Genomic DNA, 24,053 nt, shown 5'->3' on the forward strand with positions numbered 1-24,053 from the left:
CACACCAAATCACCACTTGTGCAGTCATTTGGTTTTAAGACGTCCTGCCAAAGGGTTTCGGTCCAAAACATCGACTGTACTCTTGTATAGAGTACAGTCTGTCTGGCCTGCTGAGTTCCTCCAGCATTTTGTGTGTGTTTCACTGTGATTCAATGTTGTAAGATAATAAAACCTGAAAACTTCGGTGGGGGGGGGGGGGGGGTTGAATACTTTTTATAGGCACTAAGAGCAGAAATGAAGCTGTTTTCTCCTTGCAATTTTTTTTCTGATTGATGTCCAATTAAAAATAACTACCATCTGCTTTACTATTTGCAGCTTAGTCCTTTTGTATACAGCGAATTTGCCCGGGAAAGGAATCTTCATGTTTCTTTGCTTGATCGTCTTTATGAACACTACCCTACAGAGTTTCCATGTCGAATACTACTGTGTGAAAACTATCGTTCCCATGAAGCTATAATCAAGTAGGTATTTTGAAATTCCAAGTATTCTTGGTATTTGATTCATTTGAATTGGTTGGTGGTATTGTCAGAAGAGGCTTTACAATCAGTACCCAATCTTAAACAATGAACAAGAAGGAATTTTGAGTTGCTATCTGTGACTGAGGGAACTGAAAGAATTTGCAGGAAGTGTCTTTACATCTGGATCTTCACTGATGCTATTGCATCTTTGTCACTAAGGTTAGTATTATAGAATTTTTAAAACATTACTTACGATGACCAGTCTCTCCAATCCAGCCAGGTTATTTTGCTGTTTGTGTTAAAAGCACGAATTTAATACCAATTCTAAAATAGTGGACAGTAATAGTTAATAGCTATTATTTTAGGGGTATAATAGAGCACAATTGAAACAATATGCATTTTACTGTATTGAATTAATGCCAAAGTTGAGATTAGTGAGCACACACTTAGCATAGATCTTTCATCACCTACAAAAGTGCAGAGCCCAGAGTAATCATACAGTTCTAAAATGAGTGCAGGATTTCCGAACACTTAACCCTGGCACATTATACAGCAATTGTCATAGAAGAAGTATTTACTTTCATGAGTTAGCATGTGCTATATTCAGATATTCCATTTTATTAGTAGTTTGACTTTTTAATTAGCATTCAATTTAAAATTCACGGTAGTGTAGCGGTTAGCATATCGCTACTGCAGTGCTAGAGACACAGAATCAATTCCCAGCTCTGTCTGTAAGGAGTCTGTGTTTTGTTCCTGTGACTCCATGGTTTTCCTCTGGGTGCTCTGGTTTCCTTCACATTGGCTAATTGGTCATATGGGTGTAATTGGGTGGCGCAGACTCATTAGGCAGTAAGAGACTGTTACCATGCTGTTTCTATAAATAAAAATAATATTTTAAAAGTGTCATGCTTGTGATTAAACATAACTAGTTTTGAATCTACTGATAAACAAGAGAAAATCTATCGATGCTGGAAATCAAAGCAACACACACAAAATGCTGGAGGAACTCAGCAGGCTAGGTAGCTTCAGTGGAAAGGAGTACAGTCAGCAGTTTGGGCTGAGACCCTTCATCAGGATTGGGGGGAAAAATGACGATTCAGAGTAAGAAAGTGGGGGGAGCGGAGAAGACCCACGGGGGGGGTGTGGTGAAGTAAAGAGCTGGGAAGTTCATGGTGAAAGAGATACAGAGCTGGAAAAGGGGGAATCTGATGGGAGAGGACTGAAGTCCATGGAAGAAAGAGGAACACCAGAGGGAACTGATAGGTAGGTAAGGAGATAAGGTGAGAGAGGGCAGGGAGGGAAAGATGTGCTTGATGATGGGATCCCACTGAAGAGATGACATAAGTTATGGAGAATTATGTGCTGGATGCAGAGACTTGTGGGGTGGTAGGTGAGGACAGGAGGAATCCTATCCCTGGTGGAGTGGTGGGAGGATGTGCTGAGAGCAGTTGTGTGTGAAATGGAAGAGATGTAGTTGAGACTGGCATTGATGGTGGAGGAAGGAAAGCCCCTTTCTTTGAAGAAGGAGGACACCTCCTCAGCTCTAGAATGAAATGCCTCATCCTGAGAGCAGATGCTGCGGAGAAAGAGGAATTGAGAAAAGGGGATTGTGTTTTACAAGTAACAGTGGAAAGAGCTACAGTCCAGATAGCTGTAAGAATCAGTGGGTTTATAATAGACATCAGTAGATAAACTGTCTCTAGAGATAGAGACAGAGAGATAGAAAAAGGAGAGGAAGATGTCGGAAATGGATCAGGTAAATTTGAGGGCAGGGTGGAATAACCCATTCTCTAATGGATTTACTGTGTTTTAATTAGTTGACACTGCTGTTATCTGGATAATCTTTCTAAATCCTGAAAGCCTATCTTTTCAGTCTTTATCAGGGTATCAAATTGCTCTGTGTGTATTGCAGTGCACTCTGGCAGTTACTAAATGAAAATGACTAAATAATTGCAAACTGTTCATGTTAATTAATTTTTGGCTGTATGTTGTGCTCCTCATGGGCTAAAATATTTTCAAATTCACTACTGTCGTAATGTAAAGGATTGGCAGAAATGGCAGTAATTGCATTTCTGCTCCGTTTATGAGATTATGATTTGCATCTTTACCCAGCTGATTAAAGAACTTAAACACAAGGGCTTTATGTTGTGAATTTACTGTTCAGATATACTTTAGTTAATATAACTGGTACTTTAATGTTAATGAGATGTGTGCTGCATTTAGGTATGACCTCATGACTGTAATACACTATTAAGGTTAAATCAATTTATTGTTCTTATGGGAAAATGTTAACAAAAAAACATGAAAATATTTGAACTATTTTTGAAATGTAACAGTGAGACATGAAATATAAAGCTAAATTTGATTAAAATTCAATTGAAAGTTAGCTGGAGGATTGCACTTTTCTTTTGGTTCGAAGTAATGAATAATTATGATATAGTTTGTTCTAAATTGGAGTATAATAAAGACCATGTGAGTTGCATAATTTTCCAGAGGTTCTGACAATTGATTTTGAACACATTCATTCTATTTTAGTTACACTTCAGAACTATTCTATGAGGGTAAGTTGATGGCCAGTGGAAAGCAACCAGCACACAAAGATTTCTATCCGTTAACGTTCTTCACAGCCCGAGGAGAAGATGTACAGGAGAAAAATAGCACTGCTTTCTACAACAATTCTGAGGTTAGTGGACAAAACACTTGATATTTGTGTTCCTGCTGATTAGGAGATGTTATGTCAGTCATTGTTGTATCTTCAATTGACCCTTTTGTGATACTGCAATAATTGTAGGATGTTACTTGCAACCACATTTACCACATGACCACCATTTATTATTTGTCCGTAATTGCCTGTTGAAAAGGTGGAACCACCGCCCTGAAGTACTGGAGACCATTTGATGAAAATAAATCTTCAGTATAAAATGGCTCTTTAAATACAACTGGCTGACTTGCAAGGCAGTTAGGGATCAACTGTGTTGAAAATATGGCTTCCATATAGTTCACCTATCATTATTTCATTATGATTTGGTGTGTGTGACAAATAAAGCTAATCCCTATATTAGCCTCTAACTTTATTTTTTATATAATTCTTTATAATTGTTGAATGTTGTTTTGTGTTGCATGTCATGCCCTGACCAACACATCACAGCAAATTCCGAATACATGTACTGTACAATATGGATATGGCCAATTAAGTTGATCATTTATCATTCTCTGCACTGAGTGCTAGCAGACTCGGGCAGGGTGGAGAATTCCATTTAAGGCTGATCTTGTTCTTCTGTGGATGGGCATCTAGCCTGATGTCAGTGGCAGTGGTGAATCAGGTGGCTTTTAAAGACAACCTATCAGTCCCATGAATGCACCGTTAAATTTCGTATTTATTTCCTGACCTGGATTGAAAGTCCAGGATGGTGAATGATTCCTGATTATTCGTGCAGTCCTCTGGGTTACTGAACATAATAGATTCTGTAGATGCTGGAAATCTTGAGCAACATGCATAAAATACTTGAGGAATTCAACAGATCAGGCAGCATCTACGGATGTTTTGGGCTGAGGCAAAAGGAGGAGGCAAAAGCCAGATTAAGAAGGTGGGGGAGGGGAATGAGTAAAAGCTGGAAAAGATAGATGAAACCAGGTGAGTGGGTGGGAGAGGGAGGTGAAGTAGGAAACGGGGGGGAGATGGTTGGAAGAGATGAAGGGCTGAAGAAGAAGTCTGATGGAGAGGACAGTGGACCATGGAAGAAAAGGGAGGAGGACGGGAACCCGAGGAACATGATGGCAGGTCAGAGGGGAACCAGAGTGGGGAATGGAAAAAGAGAGAAGTGGGGTAGGGGAGAAATTAGCATAAGTTAGAGAAATTGGTGTTCATGCAATTAAGTTGGAGGCTACCCAAACAGAATATGCTGTGTTGCTCCTCCAGCCCGAGTGTAGCCTCATCGTGGGGCTGTAGAGGAAGGGAAATTGACATGACAGAATGAGTACGGGAAACCAACATGTTGGAATTGAAATCCTTTTCAGTACAATTATACCCCATGTGAATGCACTGTTCTATTCTCAGATCTTACAGCTTGACTATCACCTTTGATGCCAGCAATTTTTAAATTCCAGTTTCTTCCCTCCCTCAGAGGGTACTAAGATGTGCGATTATAATTCTGTCGTTGCAAGGAGTCCTTACAACATCATTCTGATAATCATAAAATCATATTTTATGATCTTGCAGTGATCTGTTTGTAGCCTGCATAAGCTAGACACTGTGCTTACCTGCATGATAATGCAGCAGTCCAGGTTTGCCTCTGTGTCCCCCAGTGAGTGAGAGCAAGCTCAGATAGGTGGGAAATCTCATTTGGAGCTGATTCAGTCCCTGTTGACGGCCACCGAGGCTGAGATCACTGAGCCCTGTTATGATGTGACCTTGAGACTTTCCTGGTGAGTGTGGTTCATGGGGAAAATACATTTACCTCAGAATTCAAAAGTGGTTTCCTGTATGGTCTTTGCAATATTTCCAGAGGAGCTGCTTTTCCAAAATTGAGATTCTAATAAATTATAAAATAAATGCTTGGGAATTGATAATTTCACTGATCTATTTGCCCATTCTGTCTGGATTTGTATTAACAAACAAGGACCGTATCCTCAAATGAAAGAATCACCAATGAAATATATTTCTTTTGTATTTGTTCAGTACAAATATGATAATTTTCCTGCCAATCTCAATCACTATGTGGTAGACAAAGAAGTAAATGACCTATTAAAGTAACAATCAGCAAGCCAGCGTGGAACAACTGAGAATGGTAACAATTGGTTCATCTCATCCTATTTTTTATATCATTATTTCATTGTTGAGTGAAAAGGCTGCATGATATTCATTATTAGTTCCAAGGTTGGAGTTGGTGGCCTTAGGGCAGAAAGGGACATTAATAAATAGTCTCAAAACTGATGATTATATTTTGTTTGACTAAATGACATAGTCCATTTGTTGCCTCGGAAATCTCATTTTTTCGTTAAGTTTCACAAATTTATGAAGGCACCTTGGATTTTCATTGAGGCAAAATGTAAGTTATTTGTTGCAAGAAAAGTAATTACCCGCCATTGATGTGTTTGTTTCTTTGGAGATGCATATTACATCATAAAATGCTGGCCTTCTATTAATCCGTGGTAAAGCTGCATTCTGCAAAGCATAAAGGTGGACAGAAATTGATCCTATTTGTTGAACATTGTTAATGTTGTCGAAGTCTGGGAACTTGTTAATATACTATAGGACCATAAGATATAGCAGAATTAGGCCATTTGACCCATTGAGTCTGCTCCACCATTCTGTCAGTGCTGATTTCTTATTTCCCTCAACCCCATTCTTCTGCCTTCTCCCCATAACTTTTGACACCCTTACTAATCAAGAACTTACCAACCTCTGCTTTAAATATACCCAGTGACCTGGCCTCCACAGCCGTCAGTGGAAATTAATTTCACAGATTCACCACCCTTAACAGTGACTATGTTTGGCATACTGAGGGCTGGACAGGTTCTATGGAGAACTACCAGCTCGCTGCTATGTCTACATCAGTGTGTTCCTAACTGAGGCCTGTATGTTCTAATGTGAGAGTCAAGAATGCGTCTGTTCTCATGACTGGCTGCTGGACTCAGCCTTGAGTTTGTGTTTGAAGCTCAGATATCCTGAGCTGCTGAGGTGGTTACTGTTCATGAATCTGGCCTCTCCGCTATAGAGCAGCCATTATAGTTGTGTGATGTATATCGCCGTTCATTTGAGTAGGGTTGCTGACTTAGATTGAAAAGTTTCAGGTGAATTCTTTACTTTTATTTCAACTTTTTTCAGATGTTTGTGATTGTCAGTGTTATTGGGAAATGGTTTTTAAGGCTCTTGAAAGCTCAAGTTGTCAATAGGCTGTCAGACTGATACAGAGGCAACTCAGATCTGCTCTACTTCTCAGGGCCTGGATTTTATTTCCTCCCATGGGGGTACAGAAAGTTAATGTAGTGGCAGGAACAGCACTGGCTAGGGGTGGGGACCATGAGTGCAAGGTGCAGATTGGGTCAAGGCATGTGGTCCAATAAATAGGATAAACGTTGTTCTACATGAATGGCACTGCTCAAAAATGGCCAGTAATTGCTTCCTTTGGTCATGGTAAGGGGTTGACATGCCTGAGGCAGAGCAAGAGCTACCTGCTCCTCTTGGAGTATTCCTCTGGGATCTTTGCTGGGTTTTTTAATCTTGGACACTATCTTCGAAGATATATTACTGCCACTATATTGCAGTTGTATTTTGGACTTACTAGAATCACTGACATATGCCGTAAAATTTGTTCTTTTGTGGCTGCAGTACAGTGCAAAACATAAAAAGACCATATCCTTTTCTGTAATTATTCTAAAGTTTATCTAATGATCACTGTTCTGTAAGTCTTCCTCAAGTGATACTTCCATTTGGCTCACCTCATTTCCCAGAACAGCTTTAGTAATGACTCTTTACATATTTTACAGTAAGTATATTGGTCAAAAATGTTCTTTTGACCATTTTCCAAAAATAATTGTCCTCTTTGTCACTTATATTATGACAGTTCTGGTGTATTTTAGGATAGTTAAAATTACTTGTTCTCAAGACAAACTGGAGGGCATAGTTTAAGGTGAAATGGGAGAGCTGAGGAGCATGTTTTACCCACAAAAAGATTGGGTAGGTATATAGAATCAGCTGTCAAAGGAGGTGGTAGAGGGATTTACAGTTACAATGTTTAAGAAGCGTTTGGACAGGTATGAGGGTAGGAAAGATGTAGAGGGGTATGGGTCAAATGCAGGACAATGGGATTTGTTGAGACAGGTATTTGAGCATGGATACGTTGGGCTGCAGGGATTGATTTCATGCTGTACAGCTTGATGACAATACTGAATAGAGTCACAGAGAAGTATAGCACAGAAAGAGGCCCTTCAGCCCATCTAGTCCATGACAAAATCATTTAGGCGGTGTAGTCCCATCAACCTGCATCAGGACATAGCCCTCCATATCCCTACTATCCATGTCATCATCATCATCATCAGGTGGCATGCCCAGTTTGAGCTTTGACTGCCATAGCCCACATCCTCCTGTTTTGGGTCAAGTGGATCAATTCATTGGTATTCATTTCCAGTTCTCTGGCTGCTGTCTCCATCATCATTTGTCTTTGCCTTCCTCTCTTCCCTTCAGTCTTTCCCATAGTAACTCCTCTTTCCTAATCACTTGTCCAATGAAGTTACATTGCCTTTTCATGATCTCATACATTATTTCTCTTTTTGTACTTGCTCTGCTCATGACATCTTCGTTAGATATTCGTTTCGTCCATGATATTCTTTGCATCATCCTCAAAAACCACATCTTTGCTGCTTCAATTCATTTCCTCATGTTAGTAGATATTATCCAACGTTCTGAGCCATATAACTGGATAAACGTAACATTTCAGTACTCTGAGGTGGGTTGTCATGCCTAGTTTAGTGTTGGTCAGTATACTCCTCATTCTCGTAAAGGTGTCTTTTGCCATCCCTATTCTTTTGATGTCCATGTTGCACCTGCCATCTGATGTCACCCAGCTTCTTAAGTAGCAAAAGTTTTGTACTTGTTTTATGTCTTCCCCGTTTATTCTCAGCCTGCAGATAGGATTCTCCTTTTTGGATATCACCATACATTCTGTCTTTTTGCAATTGACAGATAGATAGTTGTTGAAGAAAGTGCAAAAATGGGTTTATCTATCAATTGTAAAAGACTATTGATGTACCTTAGTCTAAATGTTGAAATCAAGCTTGCATGCACCACTTGGGCTGCTAACTCATTCCACACACTCATGGCCCTCTGAGTGAAGAAGTTTTCCCTCATTTTCCCTTTAAACTTCTTACCTTTCATCCTTAACCCATGACCTCTGCTTGTAGCACCACCCAACCTTAGTGGAAAAAGTCTGCTCACATTTGCCCTATCTATACACCTCATAATTTTGTATACCTCTATCAAATCTCTGCCCAGTCTTCTGTGTTCTAAAGAATACTGTCCTAACCTGTTCAATCTTTCCTTATACCTCAGATTCCCCCAGACCTGGCAACATCCTTATAAATCTTCTCTGTACTCTTTCAACCTTGTTTCCATCTTTCCTGTAGGTAGGTGATAAAAACTGCACATGTTACTCCAAATTAGGCCTCATAAACATCTTATTCAACTTCAGCACATCATTCCATCTCCTGTACTCAGTACATTGATTTGTGAAGGCCAATTTGCCAAAAGCTTTCTTTATGACCATGTCAATGAATTATTGACCTATATTCCCAGATCCCTTTGTTTTACAACACAGTGTGTAAGACCTACTCTGGTTAGTCCTATTGAAGAGTAAACTTCTGCACTTAAGACCACTTGTTAGCATTAAATTCCATCTGCCATTTTTCACCCCATTTTTACAGCTGATGTAGATCCTCCTGCAAGCTATGTTAGCCTTCCTTACTCCTTACTGTCTGCTATTCCCCAGTCTTGGTGTCATCCACAAATTTGCTGATCCAGTTCATCACATTATTATCCAAATCATTCATATAAATGACAAACAACAAAGGACCCAGCACCGATCCCTGCAGCACACCACTATTCACAGGCCTCCAGTCAGAGAGGCAGGCCTCCACTACTACTCTCTGGCTTCTCTTGACAAAGCCAAGTCTAATGCAGTTTACTACTACATCCTGAATGCTGAGCGACTGAACCTTCTTAACCAGCCTCCCATGTGGGACCTTGTCAGATACCTTACTAAAGCCCATGTGGACAACATCCACGGCCTTGCTTTCATCCACTTTCCTGGTACCTTCCTTGAAAAACTCAGTAAGATTGGTTCGGCATGACCTACCACACATGAAGCCATACTGACTATCCATAATCAGTCCATATCTATCTAAATGCTTGTATATCTGGTCCTTGGAATACCTTCCAATAACTTTCCCACAATGGATGTCAGACTCTCCAGCCTATAATTATATTTAGTGAGTTTTTTTTTAAACAGTGGAACTTCTTTGGCTATCCTTCAATCCTCTTTCATACCACCCCCCCCCCACCCCCCCACTAAGGATGATATAAACATCTCTGCTGGGCCCTGGAAATTTCTGCACTTGCCTCCTGTAGGGTCCAAGGAACATTTTTTCAGGTCCTAGGGATTTATCCACCCTGATTTGCCTCAGAGTAACAAACACCTCCTCCTCTGTAATCTGTACAGGGTCCATGAAATTGATATCAGTTTGCCTCACTTCTGTAGAGTCTGTGTCTATCTCCTGAGTAAGTACAGATGCCAAAGAATTCATTTAAGAACTCCCCCATCTATTTTGGCTCCATGCATGGATTACCACCCTGGTCTTACAGAGGAATAATTTTGCACCTTGCAACCTTTTTGCTCTTAACATGGCTGTGGAATCCCTTAGGATTCTCCTACATGTTGCCTGCAAGAGCAACTTAATGCTTTCTTTTAGCCCTCCAGATTTCTTTCTTAACTGTTCTCTTGCATTTCTTCTACTCGTTAAGCACCTCATTTGTTCCTACTTGCCTATACAAGCAATGCACTTCCTTATTTCTCTTTCTGTCTTACACTTGTTATCTTTACTTTTTACCCTTCTATTCTGACAGGCACTCTCAAAATTTTGTTTTGGAAGGCCTCCCACCTACCAAGTACACCTTTGCTAGAAAACAACCTGTCCCAATTCATACTTGCCAGGTCATTTTTGATACGATAAAAATAGGCCTTTCTTTGATGAGAATCTCAACCTGTGAACCAGACCCATCTTTTTGCATATTTGCTTTGCAACTAATGGCATTGTGGTCACTGGTTGCAAAGTGTTCCCCTACCATTCACCTGCCCTGTCTCATTCCCTAATAGCGGATCCAGAATCACACATCCTCTCATTGGGATTTCCATGTATTAATGAAGGAAACTTTCCTGAACACATTTCATCAACTCTATTCCATCTGGTCCTTTTTACATTATGGGATTCCCAGTCAACTTGTGGAAAGCTAAAATCACCTACTATAGCAACCTTAATCTTTCCTGCAACAGTCTGCAATCTCTTTACAAATTTGTTCCTCGAAATCCCTGGGACTATTTGAGTGGTCTTTAATATAGCCTCATTAACATAGTCATACCTTTCTCATTTCCCAGTTCCACCCACAATGCCTCACTAGTCAAGTTCTCCAGTCTGTCAGGATGGAACACTGCTGTGATGTTTTCCTTGGCTAGTAACACCATTACACCTCCTTTAATTCTTCCTGCTCTGTCATGTTTAAAACAACGGAACCCCAGAATACTGAGCTGTCAGTCCTGCCCCTCCTACAACCAAGTGTCACTAATGGCTACAACAAAATAATTCCAGCTGTTAATCCATGCCCTGAGCTTATCTGCTTTTCCAATGATAGTTCTTGCATTGCAATATATGCAGCTCAGGACACTAGTCATATTCAGAACACCACTCTATGGCTTTTGCACATTTCTTTAAACTACCTGTAATTTGAACCATTACATCCTTTCCACTCATTGGTGATGACTGAATACTTCAGTTCTTTAATGCTAATTCTCTTGTTTTCTGAATTCTCACCAGGTAAATTTTGTCTTTTACTACTTCAGGAAATCCTTTCTTGCCAGTACTGGTGTGCACTGATGGATTTCATCAGTCCATTTATCATCACACACCAGGTTTTCTCCTCACTCCTAACCCCTTCCTTCCTTCCTTTCACTTTCTTTGCTTAGACACATTGTATCTGGAGTATTTAGTAGCCAGTCCTGCCTCTGGTCAGTTCTTCACTATAAGATGTATTAGCATAACCTCATGATCTCAAGTGGCTAATTTTGCATAAAGAGCACTGTAACTTAGATCTTTTACTCTGTCTGCTCCATCCAAATCATGCTATTTTTTACTTTTCTGTTCTTTTCTTTTTAAGCGCTTTTCTTTCCTCCTTTTCATGTGCTACAGGTCAACCTTCACTAATCTGGCACCATTGGGACCTGCGGAGTGCCGGATTAGTGAAAATGCCAAATTACAGAAGTATCACATTAAGCAATAGCTAATCACCTCACCATACCTTTAAAATATCATGTAAATCAGTACAAGTTAGATAATAATGAAACAGAAATATTAAATGAGTAGCAAGTGAAATTTTAATTAAGTAATATACTGTACAGGCACAGATAAAATAAAGGGTACAGGTAAATAGAAACGTAGAAAACCTACAGCACAATACGGGCCCTTCGGCCCACAAAGTTGTGCTGAACATGTCCCTACCTCAGAAATTACTAGGCTTACCTATAGCCTTCTATCTTACGAAGCTTCATGTACTTATCTAAAAGCCTCTTAAAAGACCCTATCGTATCTGCCTCCACCACCGTTGCTGGTAGTCCATTCCACGCACTCACCACTCTCTGAGTAAAAAACTTACCCGTCATCTCCTCGGTGCCTACTCCCCAGCACCTTAAACCTGTGTCCTCTTGTGGCAACCATTTCAGCCCTGGGGAAAAAGCCTCTGACTGTCCACACGATCAGTGCCTCTCATCATCTTATACCCTTCTATCAGGTCACCTCTCATCCCCCGTCACTCCAAGGAGAAAAGGCTGCGTTCACTCAACCTATTCTTATAAGGCATGCTCCCCAATCCCGGCAACATCCTTGTAAATCTCCTCTTCACCCTTTCTATGGCTTCCACATCCTTCCTGTAGTGAGGCAACCACAACTGAGCACAGTACTCCAAGTGGGTTCTGACCAGGGTCCTATATAGCTGCAACATTACCTCTCGGCTCCTAAATTCAATTCCACAATTGATGAAGGCCAATACACCATACGCCTTCTTAACCAAAGAGTCGACCTGCGCAGCTGCTTTGAGCGTCCTCTGGACTCAGGCCCCAAGATCCCTCTGATCCTCCACACTGCCAAGAGTCTTACCATTGATACTATGTTCTGCCATCATATTTGACCTACCAAAATGAACCACTTCACACTTAGCTAGATTGAACTCCATCTGCCACTTCTCAGCCCAATTTTGCATCCTATCGATGTCCTGCTGTAACCTCTGACAGCCTTCCACACTATCCACAACACCTCCAACCTTTGTGTCATCAGCAAACTTACTAACCCCTCCCTCCACTTCCTCATCCAGGTCATTTATAAAAATCACGAAGAGTAAGGGTCCCAGAACAGAACCCTGAGGCATTCCACTGGTGATCGACCTCCATGCAGAATATGACCCATCAACAACCACTCTTTGCCTTCTATGGGCAAACCAGTTCTGAATTCACAAGGCAACGTCTCCTTGGATCCCATGCCTCCTTACTTTCTCAATAAGCCTGGCTAAAATCCATATACACTAAATCTACTGCTCTTCCTTCATCATTGTGTTTTGTCACATCCTCAAAAAATTCAATCAGGCTTGTAAGGCACGACATGCCCTTGACAAAGCCATGCTGACTATTCCTAATCATTATACCTCTCCAAGTGTTCAATAATCCTACTTCTCAGGATCTTCCTCCATCAACTTACCAATCACTGAAGTAACTTGGTCTTAACTTCCTGGGCTATTTCTACTCCCTTTCTTGAATAAAGGAACAATATCCGCAGCCCTCTAATCCTCCGGAACCTCTCCCGTCCCCATTGATGATGCAAAGATCGTCGCCAGAGGCTCAGCAATCTCCTCCCTCACCTCCCACAGTAGTCTGAGACAGTAGTCTCATCCGGTCCCGGCAACTTATCCAACGTGATGCTTTCCAAAAGCTCCAGCACATCCTCTTTCTTAATGTCTATATGCTTAAGCTTTTCAGTCTGCTACAAGTCATCACTACAATCACCAAGATCCATTTCCATAGTGAATACTGGTGTAAAGTATTCATTAAGTACCTCTGCTAATTCCTCCAGTTCCATACACTCTTTCCCACCGTCACACTTGATAGGTCCTATTCTTTCACGTCTTATCCTCTTGCTCTTCACATACTTGTAGAATGCCTTGGAGTTTTCCTTAATTCTGCCCACCAAAGCCTTCTCTTGGCCTCTTCTGCCTCTCCTAATTTCCTTCTTAAGCTCCTTCCTAGTAGCCTTATAATCTTCTAGATCTCTAACATTACCAAGCTCTCTGAATCTTTTGCAAGCTTTTCTTTTCTTCTTGACTAGATTTATTACAGCCTTTGTACACCACGGTTCCTGTACCCTGCCATAACTTCCCTGTCTCATTGAAAATTACCTATACAGAACTCTACACAAATATCCCCTGAATATTTGCCACATTTCTTCCGTACTTTTCCCTGAGAACGTCTGTTTCCAATATAAGCCTCCAATTTCCTGCCTGATAGCCTCGTAATTCCCCTTACTCCAATTAAATGCTTTTCTAACTTGTCTGTTCCTCTCTCTCTCCAATGCTATTGTAAAGGAGATAGAATTATCTATCTCCAAAATGCTCTTCCACTGAGAGATCTGACCCCTGACCAGGTTCATTTCCCAATACCAAATCAAGTACAACCTCTCTTCTTGTAGGCTTATCTACAGACTGTGTCAAGAAACCTTCCTGAAGGCACCTAACAAACTCCAACCCATCTGAACCCCTTGCTCTCAGGAGATGCCAATCAATAATGTACAGGAATTAACTTATGCAGAACAGTTGAGCACTTTAGCTTCTAAAGTGAGACGTTTAATATACTTTCAGGCAAAGTTACATGTTTGCAAGTGTGGGGTTGTCAGGATCATCAGCATCGTCATCGTGAAAAATGAGTGAAACATCAGGAACTGGTGCTAAAACTGGCACAAGAGTTTCTTCAGAAACTGTTGATGTTGGTGGCAGCACATCTGGGTGAACAGAAGCAGAAGTCAGAGAAAGGAGGTCTTCTATACGTTATGTTTCACGAGACCACCAGGTGGCCAGGGATTCGGCGCTGGGCTCTTCACCCTTTGCTCGCAGTTACTGAGAGAATCCTTGTTAGTTTCTTTTCCTCCGCTTAGTAATATGCTTAAATTCAGCGGATTGCCACATCTTATCTGAGGTCGTAGGCAGAAGAGAACGGAGCGCCGGCTGTGCAACGTTGGAGGGCAGTGCGCGACTGCTGTTAGGCGGACCAACCCAGAGCGTGCCAGCTTCACTGCCACTGGTGGGTGAGATGTGCGGGTGCCAGGTGCCTGCACCTCACGCAAATGATATTAATAAATGCAAGAAAACAAGCAGGAATCGCCTGTCTGTGCTTACAAGAGCGCACCAGCACGTGAACAGATCTAGTGCAACCAAAACAATGTCCAGCAGATTGGTCCGGTGGCCCAGGAAATTTGAAATTACGGTTGCATGGCAAATTTGAAATCAGTGCCGGATTATCGAAGGAACCAGATTACAGGTAGTCGGATTAGTGAAGGTCGACTGTATATTAGTTTAAAGCCCATCTCAGAAAAACCATGAACCTCTTGCCAAAACTGTTCTTTGATATATTCCTGTAGGAAGCCTATATCTCAACACAACAGAATCTGCAAATGGATAGTTGCAGCAAAGTTGCATGAATTGACAGTTGACGTAATTGATTTAAGAGCATCATTTATCAAAATAGACCTCTGGACCTAAAGGCTGGAGAGGAAAGATGTGGACTGGAGATGGTCTAAAGTTTCCTTAGCAGACCTTCTTTAACATCTCTCAATGTTGATTGTCTTTACTGAGTTTTGCTTTCAACATCTTGAAACTGTTGCTTAGCAATACCCACACAATGTTTTAAAAAAATTGTTTAATGCACATTTTAAGTCTTTGTAAGCTTGCCAATGCCATTTAAAACTGTTCTTTCAAAACTGCCATTTTCCTTCAAATAAACCTTACTGAGCTCTGCTACTTAATGTGGAGAAAAATTCAATTTACTGCATTTGGGTAAACAGGATATTTTAAATTGGCATTTGGCAAATTAAATGGTATTTGATTTTAATACTGATTTAAACAGGCCCTATCACTATACATTGAGTAAATGTCTAAAGGAAGCCTCACTTCACTTAATATCTGCCTGTCTATCAGAATTAAAGTACCATTGCATCTTTTTGGTTCGATTAAACTTAACAGGCAAGGAAACCTCTCATTCTCTGAACCCGCCTCATTATTTCCTGTGTCATTTTGTTTAAGTGCTCCAATGTATTTAATTGTGCATATAATTGGCAATACAGATATGTTGCATAAATACAGGTATGTCTGTATTGAATCACAAAGCCACTAGTTGGATTAAGAATAATTCATTTGCTACTGTAGTGTAGTAACTATTAACCATGGTGTCAACTTGCTGGTTATGAACCAGCGCAGGGATAATGAATTCATAATCATCATTATTATTATGTGCCGTGTTGTATATGACAAAGGTGATCATGGTCTTTCCATGATCATTATTGTTCTTGGCAAATTTTTCAACAGAGGTTGTTTGCCATTGCTGTCAGTATCTTTACAAAGAAAACAAAGAAACAAAACCTACAGCACAATACAGGCCCTTCAGCCCACAAAGCTGTGCCAAACATGTCCTTACCTTAGAAATTACCTCAGGTTACCCATAGCCCACTATTCTTCTGAGCTCCATGTACCTGTCCAGGAGATTATTAAAAGACCCTATCATATCCGCCTCCACCACTGTTGCTGGCAGCCCATTCCACGCTCCCACCACTCTCTGCATAAAAAAACTTAACCCTGACATCTCCTCTGTACCTACTTCCAAGCATCTTAAAACTGTGCCCTCTTGTGCTAGCCATTTTAGCCCTGGGAAAAAGCCTTTGACTATCCACACAATCAGTGCCTCTCATCATCTTATACACCTCTACCAGGTCACCTCTCATCCTCCGTCACTCCAAGGAAAAAAGGCTGAGTTCACTCAACCTATTCTCAAAGGCATGCTCCCCAATCCAGGCAACATCCTTGTAAGTCTCCTCTGCACCCTTTTTATGGTTTCAACATCCTTCCTATAGTGAGGCAACCAGAACTGAGCACAGTACTCCAAGCTGGGTCTGACCAGGGTCCTATATAGCTGTAACATTATCTCTTGGCTCCTAAGCTCAATCCCACGATTGATGAACGCCAATGCACCGTTTGCTTTATTAAGCATAGAGTCAACCTGCGTAGCAGATTTGAGTGTCCTATGGACTTGGACCTCAAGATCCCTCTGATCCCCCACACTGCCAAGACAGGTTAGCCCAGCCATTATTAGTACTTTTCAGAGAGTGTCTGCTTGGCGTCAGTGGTTGTATAACTAGGACTTGTCATATGCATCAGCTGCTCATGTGACCATCCACCACCTGCTCCCATGGCTTCATTAGACTCTAATAAGGAGGCTAATTAGGTGCAACACCTTGCCCAAAGGTGACTTGCAGGCTAGCGAAGGGAAGGAACACCTTACACCTCCTTTGTTAGAGATGTATCTCCACCCCACCACTCAGATAATGAATTAACAGTTTGAAATAGTTAAATACAGAAATTTAAATAGAAATAGTAGTGCTCAACAGGGCAAGCAGCATTAGTGGAGAGAATACACAATTGTTTCAAGTCAATGACATCCATATCAGAGCAGTTTTGGTGAAATATCATTGACCTGAGGCATTTAACACTGTTCCTCTCCCTGTAGATGTTGCCTGATGTTTGACCTCTCAGCCTGTGACCATGTCCAGCATCTTCTATTCACATTTTTATACTGCCTCTTTGCATGCAAGTTCAGAATATATGTTTTTTGCATGTGTGTTTAATAGTTTGCTCTCAACTCTATTTTGTATTCCAAAAGGTGTTTGAAATCGTGGAACGTGTTGAAGAGCTAAGGAGGAAGTGGCCTGTTGCTTGGGGGAAATTGGATGAAGGTAGCATTGGAGTGGTGACACCTTATGCTGACCAAGTGTTTAGGATTCGATCGGAACTGCGTAAGAAGAGGTTGTCTGAAGTGAATGTGGAACGAGTTCTGAATGTTCAAGGTGGGTTCCCAGTTGCCAGTGAATCATTTTTGTTTCTCCAAGTTTGCTGATGATACTAAACTGTGGAAAAGCAAATTGTGCAGAGGATACGGAGATATAGATAGGTTAACTGAGTGGGCAGGGGTCTGGCAGATGGAGTACAACACTGGTAAATGCAAGGTCATCGTCGTTGGAAGGAAAAATAGAAGATCAGATTATTAAATGGTGAAATATTGCAGCATGATGTTGTGCAGAGGATTTGGAGAGTCATTGTGCATGAATTGTAAATGGCTGGTTTGCAGGTAAAGCAGGGTTGGGTTAAGGCAAATCGAATGTTGGCCATTGCCAGAGGGATTGAATTTAAGGGCAGGGAGGTTATGCTGCAACAGTACAGGATGCTGGTAAGGCTGAACCTGAACTGTGTACAGTGGTGGTCCTCTTACTTGAGGAATGATATACCGTATTTGGAGTTGATACAGAAGAGGTTCACCAGGTTGAATCCGGAGATGAGGGGTTAGCATTTGAGGAGATATTGAGACACATGGGATTCAGAAGAATGAAGGAGGAGCCTATAGAAACATATAAAATTATGAAAGGGACAGATAAAATTGAGGTGGTAAAGTTGTTTCCACTCGTAAGTGTGACTAGAACTAGGGATTGTACCTTCAAGATTTGGTAGATTAGGACAGATGAGGAGAAATCTGCTTTTTCTAGAGAGTAGTGAATCTGTGGAATTCTCTGCCCAGGGAAGCAGTAGGGGTTACTTCATTGAATATATTTTGTCACATGGTTAGATAGCTTTTTGCATAGCAGAGAAATTAAGGATTATGGGGGAAAGATAGATTGGTGGAGCTAAGTCCATAGCCAGAGCAACCATGATGTTATTGAATGATGGAGCAACAGGTCAGATGGTCCAGTGCTCCATCATTCAATAAGATCATGGTTGCTGTAGCTCATGGGCTCAGCAGCAGCCTATAAAGGATCACCATCATCCTATGCAGCCTCACCAGCATCCTGTACCATTGCAGCAGAACCTCCCTGCTCTTAAATTCAATCCCTCTTGCAATGGCCAACATTCGATTTGCCTTAACCTGCTGCATCTGCAAACCAACCATTTACAATTCATGCACAATCGGTCTCCAATTCCTCTGCACAACATCATGCTGTAATATTTCACCATTTAATAATCTGCTCCTATTTCTTATGTCCTTATGTTCCATAATGGGGAAATTGTATGTCAAACAGGGAAATATGTCACAATGGCGATGAAGTATTCCAATATATATGATGGCAAATAGTTGGAGGGAATTTTTCCCCTTGGCTGTTGTCATTGCAAGAGGATCTTCACAGTTGGGGGAAAAACTGGTGAATATCTATTAGCTCAGAAATATATTTTAGTAAGTGACTTGAGTGACAGGATATAGAGCACACATTTTATAGGTTTAATTTTTAAAGCCCTTTTTAAATTGAACTGAATCCAGGAAATATAATTTGGCCTGGTCTACTTTAGATTTTTTAGCCGGCAGGTGGTGTCGTTGGATCAGCATCCTAGTGCGAGGCGAATGGTCTCTGGTTTGAATCCGGCCAGCTCCATCGCATGCTTTCCATCCATGCTGGGTTGAGCATTGACCTAGCAACTCAGCCTCGTAAAGACCAGACAGCTGCCAAGGCAAACAGCAAAAGAGAATTGATGACATTCCAATGTGTCACAAGGTGTGAAAAGGATGAAATTTAGATTTTATTTACAGATAAAATTTTATTTACAGACCTTGCATTTATTTACAGAAAGAGGAGGGATAGAGAAGATGAATACAAAGTACAAACGTTTTTAATAAAGTTCATGTTCCAACTTGATCTTGGGCAGGTAGTTGAGTTCTTCTATCCTCTTCTCGTTGTGAGGTGTGTCTTAGAATGGTAGTGTTCTAATAATGTACTGTTCTTGATTATGTTATCAATTCTCTTTCTGGCAAAGTGATGCAAAGGGGCTTGAATCCTTTAACCCCCGTGCTCCTGTTTTCTTTACTGAATTTGGCAATGTGCTATTTTGATGTTCATCTTTTAATTCTTATTAGCTATACCAGAGGAGAGGAGGAACAAATTGATTTAACCCTCCATTGGATTTCCTGGTTACTAAATAGACCTCTATTTCATATCACAGCTTCTTTTAGACTCATTATGCATTTGCACGGTGTTTGCACATTTCCTTGTTGGTTCAGTCTTAGAATTATTGTATCCTGCTGTGGATATAAGTTAGATGCAAATGAACATCTATACTGTGGTGTACATTCACAAGGAGGAAAGGCATTTTATAATGCTTTTTATGGTTAATAAAGCAATTTTATCCTGTAATGTAAAGATGCAGTGGTCAATTTCTACATGACTTCCTTATTTTTGTAATGCTAGTAGTCAAATATTGGCAAGGCATCCTGGATAAACTCTCCATTCCTCTTAAAAGCAGTATCATAGATTTTTTAAATATCCAGCTGATAGGGAAGAAGGTGGCTTAGTTTTAATATCTCACCCAAGATACAGCACTGCTGACAGTTAAGTCACTGAGTGCTGCTCTGACGTCAACCCAGATTCTGTCATCAAGTCTCCCATGTTGGACCTAAATGAAGAAGTTCTGATCCTGAGGTGAGTGTGCCAACATCCTCCTCAATGTCAAATTAGGTCAATGAAGTGAAAAATTTGAAATCCAACCTTGAAGAAATGCATTTCAATATGTTTGTGTACTGCTGTACATTAGCAAATGAAGTAGTTGTTTCACCTGAGTTTAGGAGTGCAAAGTGAATTGACACAAATTTGAGCTGTTTATAGTGTCTTAACAATAATCTTGATAGTTTTTTCCTATGTAGAGTTGCTTTTAAATAACATGGAAAAAATATATAAACCTTTGCCCTTTTTAAATTTTTCAGGCAAGCAGTTTAGAGTGTTATTTCTCAGTACAGTAAGGACAAGACACACATGTAAGCATAAGCAGACCCCCATCAAGCGAAAGGAACAGTTAGTAGAAGACTCCACTGAGGACCTCGACTATGGGTTTCTGTCTAATTACAAACTACTAAACACTGCCATCACTAGAGCACAATCCCTGGTTGCTGTGGTTGGAGACCCCATAGCTCTGTGTTCAGTTGGGAGATGCAGGTAAAGTGAAATTATTGTTCTTTAATTAGAAAATTAATGATTACTCGATGTTATGATTTCACTTAATTTCACTTTAGTGTTATTTTTAATGTAAGGAAACTAATCTACCAATCTGTTCTTAATGTGGATGTCTTATACACCCCCCCCCTCCTAATTTCTGATTCAGAAGGAATTATTTTTAAACAATGCTGCAGGATATTGATGTGAATTGAAATTCTAGAGTATGTCTAAAGCCACATGTGCTTATTTGACCCATCTGTTGCATACTGGTATCTAGATTCCATAAGAGTCTCTTTCCATCCCACATGGTTTAACTGCAGCAGCCTGTAGCTCAATAGCTTACTCCTTCATGTTTGAATTTGGATTGGAATTTGCAAAATGATAGGTTCCACCAACCACAGTAATGAAAGGTTATCAAAATCCTATTTGCTGCCCCAACTTTTCTGGTTTCTGGAGGTAAAGCCCCATCTCTGAATCCTAAAAATAATTAAAATTAATCTGTTGAAATTATGCACTTTCTGCATTTGTTAGATTTGCATTGGGAAGTCATACAATTTTATAATTATTCTAACATTGCCTATCTTTCAAAGAAATTCATTGGACAGATCTTTCAAAAGTTGTGTGCACAGAGAAATCCAGTGGATCAGGGCCTGTTGAATGAGCAACTTTTCAGCTATTAATTTAACTTATCCGTATCAGATTACCTGATGAGCTTTGGTTAGACATGACAACTATCATCTGTAGTGTTGTTTATTCCGAGGGATAGTCCAGACATTTCAGTTTTGTGACCATTACTCTGGCATAGTCAAAACAATACCAAGTGTGGGATTGAACTCAGGTTACACTTTGGCAGGTTTTTAATTATTTTGGGACAATGTCAAATAATGTGCATAGTGACAATGATAAAGCTGATCAGGTCATAAACTCATAGTGTGCTACAGCACAGAAACAAGCCCTTCAGCCCATCCAGTCCATGCCAATGAACTGTTCAGATTTTTTTTTATCATGATTGGCTCATGAACTGACGATGGACAATTTTGTGAACTTTACAGTTCTTGGAATGATTTAAATCTATGTATACCAGGGGATAATGTGGATCCTGCCGAAAACTCTACAATTATTGATCATTCAGTATTGCTAACACCATGGCTTGAATTTTTCAGTTTTATCCCACAGCCAGTAAAAGACAACTTTGAATGTGCAGATATTATTATTGTTGCCAATTTAATCACAGTTTGTTATTTTAAAAAATACAGAGGTGTTGCATTTTCCTGCAGTAAACACCTAATTTGGTTGAACAGCAGAAATAGAAGCAGAGTAGAACATTCAGCCTACACTCTCTAATCCATAATGTTCATGGGTGATCTTTTATCGCGTCACCCTTTCTTACACTAATCCCATAAATTGATTTCATTAATATCCAAAATCTTTAATCTGTTGATTTAAAATATTTAGCATCTCTAAAACAATCTCTGAGCCAGGAAGCAAATAAACAAATTAAGGCCCTTCATAAATACAGAGATTCTGCTGATGCTGGAAATCCTGAGTAACAGGCACAAAGTACTGGAGGAATTTAGCAGGTCAGGCAGCATCTATGAAGGGAATAAACAGTGGACATTTTAGGCTGTTGCTTTTCTTCAGGACTATTGAAGTTTCAGGCCCTTTTATATTGCAGCATTTGTCAGTATTTTTCATTATTATTTCTGAATTTACACATTGAACTCATTATATTTTCACCTACTGTATTCAATTTGTTACTAGTGCCATCACACCAATTAATTCACATCTCAAAGTAAATCACAACTTTAACTGCGCCCTTGATTGACAGAGAAACTCTAGCAAGGCAGAATTTAATCAGAAAATTGGAATGGTGAATGATTGCTTCGACTGTACAATGATGTAAAATCTATGTTGTGGATGCAATACGGTCATCATGTTAGGTTTACAATGAGTTAATTACTAATATTTATATTTGTGGACTTGTAATGTTACTGTGACACTGTAATTTCCTTTAGAATCATTAAAATATCTATCTATCTGTAACTCAGTCCCTAAAGTCTTGGCAACATCCTTATAATTGTTTATGCACTCTTTACAATTTAAAAACATCTTTCCTCCAGCAAGGTGATCAAAGTGTGGCCTCACCAGTATCTTCTACAACCACAGCCTGATCTCCCAAATTCAGTACTCACTGACCTGACTGATGAAGGCCAGTATGCAAAAGCCACCTTCATCACCCTGTCTATTTTTGTCTCCACTCTCATGGAACTATCTACCTGAACTCAAAGGTCTCTCTGTTTTACATCACATGCATGGATCCAGTAGGTTGAAAGGCCACTAATAAGTATACCAGGATCAAGAGGTTAAAATTATCAGCAAAGATTGAACTGGCTAGTTTTCTTGTACAAAAGAGCACAAAAGTCAGAACTGTAAATGCAACATGCATCAATAAATTAATGAAGAACTTATAAAGTAGTTACAGTGCGTTGCTGTCATTTACAAATGGTAATTAATTGAGATGATGGGAATGGAAGGGGAAAGCTAGATAAATGTATGACAGTGATAGGAATAAGTTCTGTAGGTAGGTTTCAGTGACTGGAGAAAGTTTGGAATATAAACCAGTTAGGGTGAATGGTTTGTTTCCCTTCTGTGCCTTCTACATAAAAGAAAAGCAGATATCTGTATAATGGATTCCTTGAAGCACAGAACGAGACACTTTGTTCAGTCATGCCTGTCCTAGCTTATCAAGAGAACAGCTTCTCTCATGTCATTGGCATTTGTCCATAACATCCTTCAGTTTCTGTTCATTTTCCTGTCTTTGATTCTAAAACCTATACAGAGCCTGAGATCCAAATAAATACCTTCCAATTATTTTGAATATGTGACCTCAAATTATTGACCCTCTATTACTTCAAAACCTGCTGTCACATATTTTTCAACATATGCCTCAATTGCTTCATCCCTAGGAGCCTCCTGGTTGAATTTCTACTTGCCCTTTCCCTTACTGTGATAAGCTATAATTCCTCATATGCAGCATTTAGCAATGTCTTCAATGTTTAGCCAGTGTCTAATCAATGATTTTAAATGCTATAATCTTATTATAATCTCAAGTAACCAATACACTCACAATAATTTTATCTGTCTTCCTACATTTGATATATAATATACTATCCTGTTCCATTATCAATCACTTCCAAAGTCGATGATACTGCCTTCTTCACTAGAAAAAGGTAGTGGACCCAAAATTTAAAATTTACAGTTGCATCTATCCATCATTAAGGACTCATTATCCAGGACCTGCTCATTTCTTCTTACTACCTTTAGGGAGGAGATACAGGAGCCTAAAGACACACTCTCTATGTTATAGGAACAGCTTCTTCCCTTCTGCCATCAGCTTTCTGAACAGACAAAGAAACAAACAAAGAAAAGTACTTCATTATTTTTTGCTCCCTTTTTGGACTACTTATTTAATTTAATTTTTAATAAATATTTCTTATTGTAATTTATAGTTTTTTTGTGTTTTGCTCTCTGCTGCTGCCACAAACAACAAATTTC

The 24,053-nt window shown here is 40.0% G+C and overlaps 1 protein-coding gene across 5 annotated transcripts in view; it reads left to right on the forward strand.

The window, feature by feature from the left end:
- helz (helicase with zinc finger) overlaps positions 1-24,053 on the forward strand; it is a 302,830-nt gene that overhangs the window by 171,867 nt on the left and 106,910 nt on the right. For all 5 annotated transcript variants that reach the window (XM_073026388.1, XM_073026389.1, XM_073026390.1 and 2 more), the window contains 4 exons: positions 316-461; positions 2,994-3,141; positions 17,192-17,375; positions 20,270-20,498. In XM_073026388.1, coding sequence (XP_072882489.1) covers positions 316-461; positions 2,994-3,141; positions 17,192-17,375; positions 20,270-20,498 — 707 coding nt within the window. The remainder of the gene's footprint in view (positions 1-315; positions 462-2,993; positions 3,142-17,191; positions 17,376-20,269; positions 20,499-24,053) is intronic.

Source organism: Hemitrygon akajei, chromosome 22, assembly GCF_048418815.1.
Source record: "Hemitrygon akajei chromosome 22, sHemAka1.3, whole genome shotgun sequence".
NCBI classification, from domain to species: domain Eukaryota; kingdom Metazoa; phylum Chordata; class Chondrichthyes; order Myliobatiformes; family Dasyatidae; genus Hemitrygon; species Hemitrygon akajei.